Here is a 10,624-nt window from a genome sequence, read left to right on the forward strand (position 1 = left end):
TATCTTTGCCTCCTTTGTCATAGATTAGTTGACCATAGGTGCGTGGGTTTATCTCTGGGCTTTCTATCTTGTTCCATTAATCTATGTTTCTGTTTTTGTGCCAGTACCATATTGTCTTGATTACTGTAGCTTTGTAGTATAGTCTGAAGTCAGGGAGTCTGATTCCTCCAGCTCCGTTTTTTTCCCTCAAGACTGCTTTGGCTATTCGGGGTCTTTTGTGTCTCCATACAAATTTTAAGATGATTTGTTCTAGTTCCGTAAAAAATGCCATTGGTAATTTGATAGGGATTGCATTGAATCTGTAGATTGCTTTGGGTAGTATAGTCATTTTCACAATATTGATTCTTCCAATCCAAGAACATGGTATATCTCTCCATCTGTTGATATCATCTTTAATTTCTTTCATCAGTGTCTTATAGTTTTCTGCATACAGGTCTTTTGTCTCCCTAGGTAGGTTTATTTGTAGGTATTTTATTCTTTTTGTTGCAATGGTAAATGGGAGTGTTTCCGTAATTTCTCTTTCAGATTTTTCATCATTAGTGTATAGGAATGCAAGAGATTTCTGTGCATTAATTTTGTATCCTGCTACTTTACCAAATTCATTAATTAGCTCTAGTAGTTTTCTGGTGGCATCTTTAGGATTCTCTATGTATAGTATCATGTCATCTGCAAACGGTGACAGTTTTACTTCTTCTTTTCCTATTTGTATTCCTTTTATTTCTTTTTCTTCTCTGATTGCCATGGCTAGGACTTCCAAAACTATGTTGAATAATAGTGGTGAGAGTGGACATCCTTGTCTCGTTCCTGATCTTAGAGGAAATGCTTTCAGTTTTTCACCATTGAGAATGATGTTTGCTGTGGGTTTGTCGTATATGGCCTTTATTATGTTGAGGTAGGTTCCCTCTATGCCCACTTTCTGGAGAGTTTTTATCATAAATGGGTGTTGAATTTTGTCAAAAACTTTTTCTGCATCTATTGAGATGATCATATGGTTTTTATTCTTCAATTTGTTAATATGGTGTATCACATTGATTGATTTGCGTGTATTGAAGAATCCTTTTATCCCTGGGATAAATCCCACTTGATCGTGGTGTATGATCCTTTTAATGTGTTGTTGGATTCTGTTTGCTAGTATTTTGTTGAGGATTTTTGCATGTATATTCATCAGTGATATTGGTCTGTAATTTTCTATTTTTGTAGTGTCATTGTCTGGTTTTGGTATCAGGGTGATGGTGGCCTCATAGAATGAGTTTAGGAGTGTTCCTTCCTCTGCAATTTTTTGGAAGAGTTTGAGAAGGATGGGTGTTAGCTCTACTCTAAATGTTTGATAGAATTCACCTGTGAAGCCATCTGGTCCTGGACTTCTGTTTGCTGGAAGATTTTTAATCACAGTTTCAATTTCATTACTTGTGATTGGTCTGTTCATATTTTCTGCTTCTTCCTGGTTCAGTCTTGGAAGGTTATACCTTTCTAAGAATTTGTCCATTCCTTCCAGGTTGTCCATTTTATTGGCATAGAGTTGCTTCTAGTAGTCTCTTAGGATGCTTTGTATTTCTGCGGTGTCTGTTGTAAGTTCTCCTTTTTCATTTCTGATTTTATTGATTTGAGTCCTCTCCCTCTTTTTCTTGATGAGTCTGGCTAATGGCTTATCAATTTTGTTTATCTTCTCAAAGAACCAGCTTTTAGTTTTATTGATCTTTGCTATTGTTTTCTTTGTTTCTATTTCATTTATTTCTGCTCTGATCTTTATGATTTCTTTCCTTCTGCTAACTTTGGGTTTTGTTTGTTCTTCTTTCTCTAGTTTCTTTAGGTGTAAGGTTAGATTGTTTACTTGAGATTTTTCTTGTTTCTTTAGGTAGGCTTGTATAGCTATAAACTTCCCTATTAGAACTGCTTTTGCTGCATCCCATAGGTTTTGGGTCGTCGTGTTTTCAGTGTCATTTGTCTCTAGGTATTTGTTGATTTCCTCTTTGATTTCTTCAGTGATCTCTTGGTTATTTAGTAACGTATTGTTTAGCCTCCATGTGTTTGTGTTTTTTACGTTTTTCTCCCTGTAATTCATTTCTAATCTCATAGCGTTGTGGTCAGAAAAGATGCTTGATATGATTTCAATTTTCTTAAACTTACTGAGGCTTGATATGTGACCCAAGATGTGATCTATCCTGGAGAATGTTCCATGCACTTGAGAAGAACGTGTAATCTGCTGTTTTTGGATGGAATGTCCTATAAATATCAATTAAATATTATCTGGTCTATTGTGTCATTTAAAGCTTGTGTTTCCTTATTTATTTTCATTTTGGATGATCTGTCCATTGGTGTAAGTGAGGTGTTAAAGTCCCCCACTATTATTGTGTTACTGTCGATTTCCTCTTTTAGAGCTGTTAGCAGTTGCCTTATTTATTGAGGTGCTCCTATGTTGGGTGCATATATATTAATAATTGTTAAATATTCTTCTTGGATTGATCCCTTGATCATTATGTAGTGTCCTTCCTTGTCTCTTGTAACATTCTTTATTTTAAAGTCTATTTTATCTGATATGAGTATAGCTACTCCAGCTTTCTTTTGATTTCCATTTGCATGGAATATCTTTTTCCATCCCCTCACTTTCAGTCTGAATGTGTCCCTAGGTCTAAAGTGGGTCTCTTGTAGACAGCATATATATGGGTCTTGTTTTTGTATCCATTCAGCAAGCCTGTGTCTTTTGGTTGGAGCATTTAATCCATTCACGTTTAAGGTAATTATCGATATGTATGTTCCTATGCCCATTTTCTTAATTGTTTTGGGTTTGTTTTTGTAGGTCCTTTCTTCTCTAGTGTTTCCCACTTAGAGAAGTTCCTTTAGCATTTGTTGTAGAGCTGGTTTGGTGGTGCTGAATTCTCTTAGCTTTTGCTTGTCTGTAAAGCTTTTGATTTCTCCATCAAATCTAAATGAGATCCTTGCCGGGTAGAGTAATCTTGGTTGTAGGTTCTTCCCTTTCATCACTTTAAGTATATCATGCCACTCCCTTCTGGCTTGTAGAGTTTCTGCTGAGAAATCAGCTGTTAACCTTATGGGAGTTCCCTTGTATGTTATTTGTCGTTTTTCCCTTGCTGCTTTCAATAATTTTTCTTTGTCTTTCATTTTTGCCAATTTGATTACTATGTGTCTCGGCGTGTTTCTCCTTGGGTTTATCCTGTATGGGACTCTCTGCGCTTCCTGGACTTGGGTGGCTATTTCCTTTCCCATGTTAGGGAAGTTTTCGACTATAGTCTCTTCAAATATTTTCTCTGGTCCTTTCTCTCTCTCTTCTCCTTCTGGGACCCCTATAATGCAAATGTTGTTGCGTTTAATGTTGTCCCAGAGGTCTCTTAGGCTGTCTTCACTTCTTTTCATTCTTTTTTCTTTAGTCTGTTCCATAGCAGTGAATTCCACCATTCTGTCTTCCAGGTCACTTATCCGTTCTTCTGCCTCAGTTATTCTGCTATTGATTCCTTCTAGTGTATTTTTCATTTCAGTTATTGTATTGGTCATCTCTGTTTGTTTGTTCTTTAATTCTTCTAGGTCTTTGTTAATCATTTCTTGCATCTTCTCAGTCTTTGCCTCCATTCTTATTCCGAGGTCCTGGATCATCTTCACTATCATTATTCTGAATTCTTTTTCTGGAAGGTTGCCTATCTCCACTTCATTTAGTTGTTTTTCTGGGGTTTTTTCTTGTTCCTTCATCTGGTATATAGCCCTCTGCCTTTTCATCTTGTCTATCTTTCTGTAAATGTGGTTTTTTGTTCCACAGGCTGCAGGATTGTAGTTCTTCTTGCTTCTGCTGTCTGCCCTCTGGTGGTTGAGGCTATCTAAGAGGCTTGATGGGAGGCTGTGGTGGTGGGTAGAGCTGACTGTTGCTGTGGCGGTCAGAGCTCAGTAAAACTTTAATCCACTTGACTGTTGATGGGTGGGGCTCGGTTCCCTCCCTGTTGGTTGTTTTGCCTGAGGCAACCCAACACTGGAGCCTACCTGGGCTCTTTGGTGGGGCTAATGACAGACTCTGGGAGGGTGCACGCCAAGGAGTACTTCCCAGAACTTCTGCTGCCAGTGTCCTTGTCCCCATGGTGAAACAGAGCCACCCCCCGCCTCTGTAGGAGACCTTCCAACACTAGCAGGTAGGTCTGGTTCAGTCTCCCCCAGGTTCACTGCTCCTTCCCCTGGGTCCCGATGCGCACACTATTTTGTGTGTGCCCTCCAAGAGTGGAGTCTCTGTTTCCCCCAGCCCTGTCGAAGTCCTGCAATCAAGTCTGATTCTCTATGAATTCCTCCTCCCGTTGCCAGACCCCCAGGTTGGGAAGCCTGACGTGGGGCTCAGAACCTTCACTCCAGTGGGTGGATTTCTGTGGTATAAGTGTTTGCCAGTCTGTGAGTCACCCACCCAGCAGTTATGGGATTTGATTTTACTCTGATTGTGCCCCTCCTACCGTCTCATTGTGGCTTCTCCTTTGTCTTTGGATGTGGGGTATCTTTTTTGGTGAGTTCCAGTGTCTTCCTGTCGATGATTGTCCAGCAGCTAGTTGTGATTCTGGTGTTCTCACAAGAGGGAGTGAGAGCACGTCCTTCTACTCCGCCATCTTGGTTCCTCTCGAGAGTACTAATTCTTAAAGACTCCACTGATGATCACATTCTTAATCTCTGTTATTGATATGTACTGTGAAAAGATTTATGTGATCTTTATACAGTTTTTGTGAGATTTTTAATAATTAGGGAAGGACATTTTTATGAAAGGTGTACTGTAAGTTGTCAGTATGTTATTTGAAGACAATTAAACCAAAAACAACTGGCTTATTTGAGATTAAGTTTTCCAATAGGCTTTGATCTGGAAGAGCCAGGATGGCAAGCAATAGGAAGCTTTTATTATTTAGTTATTTATTCTGATGAAGAAATTGGTTGCATAGTTGGATCTATTATGAATAAATATTCAAAATACCACAAGCACTTCACTGTAAACTGAGGCGGATTAAAATTTAAAACTACTTAGCTTAAATCAATTGATAGTGTTTTTCTAACTGTAGTTCTACTCTTTCTTCTTTGGATTAAAATAGCTGTGTACAAGCTGGGTTGTTTAAACAGTCTGCTTCGTAACCTCTTTCTATATACAAGACCCATCACCTTTGCTTTTGGATGCCAATAGACATTGTCTACACCCGCAATGATGTTTTTTCTTCTGGACCTTTTCTGATTCTGGCTCTGGTACAGTCCTCCACTTGAGGGGTGGGGAGTGGTTATCTGGCCCTGTAAGAGCGTCACAGCCTTACCTGGCTCTTAAAGCAACTCAGATGAACTTGAAATTCATGTGATGATTGTATTGTTTAAGTTTACATTTTACAGAGTTTTCTACTATTTCGTATATGGGAAATTATTTATACTTAATGTGCTTTCTAGCACTCTGACTACCTCAGTTTTTTGCATATGTCTTTAATAAATTTTAGGCTTTTGGCAGGGAATTGCAACCCGGTATTGTAAAATCGTTTTCACAGGGGAGTCAGATTCACTTTTTTATATTGTTTTGATGTGAAGAACTATATTTTCAGTGACTGCTTGTATAGTTAAAAACAAAGTAACCTTTTAAAAATTTGAATTTGATTTTACATTTGTAATAATTTGGACAGATTAGATAGAGGAAGATTTGTGCACTCTTGGAAGAGTCCAGATAGTTGAGTAAGTGCTGGCACATGGAGTTTAAATCTCAGAGAAAGTTGAAGTATTTTTAAAATAATCATTTATATTAGCATGGTAAATGTACACAAAATGAATTTTACTGTCTCCTTGTCCAGAAACAGGAAAGTTGGTTGATAAAATGAGGCAAACGAAGTCTTTCGAGAAAGATATTTAGCCTCCTTCAATAGTAAAAGTATAAAAAATGAGTTTTAAAGACTCCGAGGTTCCTATTTCATCAACTTAGTATACTAGCTGTGCTTTTATAGGTACTAACTGTACCTATAAAAGAGGAAGGCGAACCAATTTTTACATTCCTCCATTTGTATTTGAGAGCAATGTTTTAGAAGTAGTTCCTTTTTAGTAGGACAGCTTAAGTTTTAAAACATATTCTGTACCTTGTAATAGATTTCTTAGAGGTTGTTATTAGGCAGTTTCAGCTTCTAGACTATATCTGTGAGCTTGGAACTAAGTAGAAAGATCCCTCTTAGGTAACTGAAATAGCTGTTGTGAAGCCTTTAGAATTAGTCTATTTATGAAGCCCTTATTCAGAGAATATATTACATATATAATTTTAACCATTCTGATATTCTGGTTTCTTGGTACATAGATAATAAAGCAAGATAATAATTAACAAGAAAAAAGAAAATATCTATGAGCCATGCTCATATAAACAAATGATAAATAAATGAAGTGGAAGGGACAAATCTTCTCTAATGAAGACTTCCAAATATGTGTTTTGGGGTTGGAATAGTCACTGTGATGAACAGGAATGGAGTAAACTTAGGACATTTGAACATCTTGCCAAACAAATCAAATTCAACGGTATGTTTAAAGATACTGTGTCATGATCAAGTGGGTGCAGCTTATTCTTGGAATTCAAGGTTGGTTTAATATTAGAAAATTAGTTATTGTAATTCACCATATTACAAACTAAAATAGAAAAACCATATGATCATCTTAATTGATGCAGAAAAAGCATTTGACAAAATCTAACAACAATCACTTTGATGATAAAAACAATAAACTGGGAATAAAAGGTAACTTTCTCAACTTGATAAAGGGCATCTATAAAAAACTGTAACAGCTAACATCATACTTAATGGTGAAAGACTGAAAGGGGTTTCTGCTTAAGATCAAGAACAAGATAAGGATGTTCATTCTAACCACTTATATTCAAATTGAAATGGAAGTTCTAGCCAGTATAAACAGGCTGGAAAACCAAGTAAGAGGCATCCAAATTAGAAAGGAAAAAGTAAAACTGTCTTTATTCACAGATTACATAATCATCTATGCAGAAAATATAAATGGAGAGATATACCTTGTTAATGGATTGGAAGACTCAACATTATGATGATGTGAATTCTCTCAAAATGGATCTATAGATGCAATGCAATCCCAATAAAAATCCCTGCATGTTGTTTTATAGAAATGAACAAGGTGATTCTAGAATGTATATAGAAATGTAATAGTCTAGAATAGCCAAAACAACTGCGAAAAAGGACAACAAAGTTGGAAGATTAACACTACAAATTTGAAGACTTATTAGAAAACCCAGCTAATCGTATTGACATAAACGTTGACATATAGAACAATGAGACAGAATAGAGTGTCCAGAAATAAACACACCCATATATAGATTACTGATTTTTTAGAAAGGTACAAAAGTAATGCAGTCTAGAAAGGACAGTCTTTTTAAGAAATTATGCTGGAATAATTGCATATCTGTATGCAAAAAAGAACTTTAATGCATACCTCATACTATATTTTAAAAATTAACTAAAAAAGGGACATAGATGTAAATGTAAAACCAAAAAAATATAAAACTTCTGGTGAAAGACAAGAAAAAAAACTTTGTGTCTTTGGCACAGATTTCTTAGATACAGCAATAAAATCAAGATCCATAAAAGAACAAATTGATAAGTTTTGTCTTTTTATGAACTCCAATTTTTGTTCTTTAAAAGACACTCCTGGGATTTCCCTGGTGGCACAGTGGTTAAGAATCTGCCTGCCAATGAAGGGGACACGGGTTTGAGCCCTGGTCCAGGAAGATCCCACATGCTGAGGAGCAACTAAGCCCCACGCACCACAACTACTGAGCCTGCGCTCTAGAGCCCGCGTGCCACAACTACTGAAGCCCATGCGCCTAGAGCCCATGCTCCGCAACGAGAGAAGCCACTGCAATGAGAAGCCCGCACACTGCAATGAAGAGTAGCCCCCGCTCGCCACAACTAGAGAAAGCCCGCACGCAGCAACGAAGACCCAACACAGCCAAAAATAAAATTAATTAATTAAAAAAAAAAAGTTAAACTTATACTATATGTTCTAGCCATTCCACTTCTAGGTAGTTACCCAGGAGAAAAAGAAATATATGTTCATATGTAGACATATGCATGAATGTCCATGGCAGCTTTATTTATAGAAGTAAAAAACTAGAAACAATCTAACTGATCATCAACAGGTGAATGAATAAACAAACTGTGGTGTACTATACAATGGAATACTACTCAGCAATGAAAAAGAATGGACTTTTGTTACATGCAGCAACATGAGTGAATCTGAAAATGTGCTGAATGAAAGAAGGCAGACAAGAAAAAAGTATATACTGTATGATCCCATTTAAATAAAACTCTAAAATATGAAACTATAGTGACTGAAAGCAGTGGGTGGGGAGGGAGGGATTAACCAGGAACACAAGGAAAAATTTGTAATATGTTCACTATTTTGATTAGAGAAGGTTCATAGTTATATACTTATGTCAAACCTTACCGAATTGTGTATTTTAAATACTTGCAGTTTATTATAATTCAGTGAAGCTATTTAATAAAAAATAAAAGGAAAACAAAATAATTTTTCTTTTGCCAAGATGTTTTGTGGTACAGTTGGAAATTGAAAGGACAAAGTGAGGCTGGAATAATAATAGCAACATCGTCTAGTATTTGGATAAATGGTTCACATACATTATTATGTTATTATTTTAATTTCAAGTCTCAGGTAGTTGCCACTGGTATTTTTAAAAATATTTTTTAATGTTTGAATATCAGTCTACAAGTGAATGTAAAGGCATTGAGAACAATGACATTTTCCCCTTTCTTTTTCTCCCTACTCTCTTTCTTTTTAAAAACAGGAGTGACAGTTCATTCAGATTCTTTGTATTCTTTTTCGTCTATATTTGTCAGTTTGCTGTACATGTACTCCAGGCTGCAGGATTTCATAATTGGGGTAACTGGTAAGTCATTTACTTTAATTACTCTAGTTATAATCTGTTCATCTAGTATCTTAATATAATTTTTGGATTCCTAAAAATATTTGACATAGAAAAACCAGATTAGCAAAAGTATACAAATAATAAAAAATGCAATTTAAAAGTTTCCTAAGGAATAACCTTTGAAGGAATTTAAGGGTACCTGTTATGTGTAAAGTGCTATTTTAGGTATACAAACATATATTTTCATACACACACAAATGCGTGTGCACACACATACACACACGTCTTTGAAAAGTGGAGTCACTGCACGCACATATATGGATATATCTTTAAACAAACAGAATCGTTCTTAGCATGGCAAAATGTTCACTCAGTGGGGGACCCTCAGAAACTGAGACTATTTGGACACAGGTTAGAAGGTCATAGATTTATATCTCTCTTCAGACACTCTGGAGCAAACATTCCTTGAATGAAATGGTGCATAGAAGAGTACCTATGTATAAAATCATCCCTCCCTCTCTTCTTTCTCTTGCAACCATTGCGTACAGTTGAATTTTTATAAGCTAAAAGCATGTGCGAGGCAACTTTGCTGCGCTACGTACATAAACTGAAATGATCATGTAACTAGAGTGTATTTGAAGACTTACATTTGAAGCATACATTAGTATGCTACTACTGAATTAGAGTAGTCACTGGAAGTCAGACAACTGTTGATAGCTTTGCAGATCTAATGGGCATATATACATGCAGAGAATTTATTTGGGTATTTTAAATCAGTTCTAGGAAAGAGTAGCATTCATTATGATTTTAAAAAGTATTTAGTCTTTAGCATTTGAGAGAAAGGAAATGTTTTAAATGTTTAATTTAAAAAATGCACTGCTTATGTTAACAGCACTTTTTGTATTCTAATGAAACCTAAATAATTTCTTTTGCTTTTTTTTTTTTAATAAATTTATTTATTTTTGGCTGCATTGGGTCTTCGCTACTGTGCACGGGCTTTCTCTAGTTGCGGTGAGCGGGGTCTGCTCTTTGTTCCGGTGCACGGGCTTCTCATTGCGGTGGCTTCTCTTGTTGTGGAGCACGGGCTCTAGGCGCGCGGACTTCAGTAGTTGTAGCATGCGGGCTCAGTAGTTGTGGCTTGCAGGCTCTAGAGCGCAGGCTCAGTATTTGTGGCGCAGAGGCTTAGTTGCTCCGTGGCATGTGGGATCTTCCCAGACCAGGGCTCTAACCCGTGTCCCCTGCATTGGCAGGTGGATTCTGAACCACTGTGCCACCAGGGAAGCCCTTCTTTTGCTTTTTAGAACAGACTTAGAAAAAAGTGTTAAAATTTAGCACAGCAGCCTGTGAGGTGACTAAATAGCACAGGAATCTGCTAGTGAGGGTGCATACAAGGTGACCTGTTGTAAGATAGACCTCATGTAATTTAGCAGACTTTAAAAAATTAGACTCTTTATTTTGAGATAATTGTAGAGCCACAGACAGTTATAAGAAATAATGCAGAGAGATCCCAAGTATCCTTTATCCAGTTTTCCCCAGTGGTAACATATTGTAAAACTATGGTATAATATAAAAATCAGGATCTTGACATTGATACAGTGAAGACACAGGACATTCCCATCACCAAAGGATCCTTTATGCTGCCCTTTATAGCCACACTCACTTCCCTCCTTAACCCCAGCAATCACTAATCTGCTTGTCATTTCAAGAATGTTATATAAATGGAATCATACAGTTTGTAAA

At 36.7% G+C, this 10,624-nt stretch overlaps 1 protein-coding gene across 2 annotated transcripts in view; it reads left to right on the forward strand.

The window, feature by feature from the left end:
- SCAMP1 (secretory carrier membrane protein 1) overlaps window positions 1–10,624 on the forward strand; it is a 117,397-nt gene that overhangs the window by 83,647 nt on the left and 23,126 nt on the right. For both annotated transcript variants that reach the window (XM_061189379.1, XM_061189380.1), the window contains one exon: window positions 8,804–8,905. In XM_061189379.1, coding sequence (XP_061045362.1) covers window positions 8,804–8,905 — 102 coding nt within the window. The remainder of the gene's footprint in view (window positions 1–8,803; window positions 8,906–10,624) is intronic.

The sequence above is a fragment of the Eubalaena glacialis genome, chromosome 4 (genome assembly GCF_028564815.1).
Source record: "Eubalaena glacialis isolate mEubGla1 chromosome 4, mEubGla1.1.hap2.+ XY, whole genome shotgun sequence".
Classification (NCBI taxonomy): Eukaryota; Metazoa; Chordata; class Mammalia; order Artiodactyla; family Balaenidae; genus Eubalaena; species Eubalaena glacialis.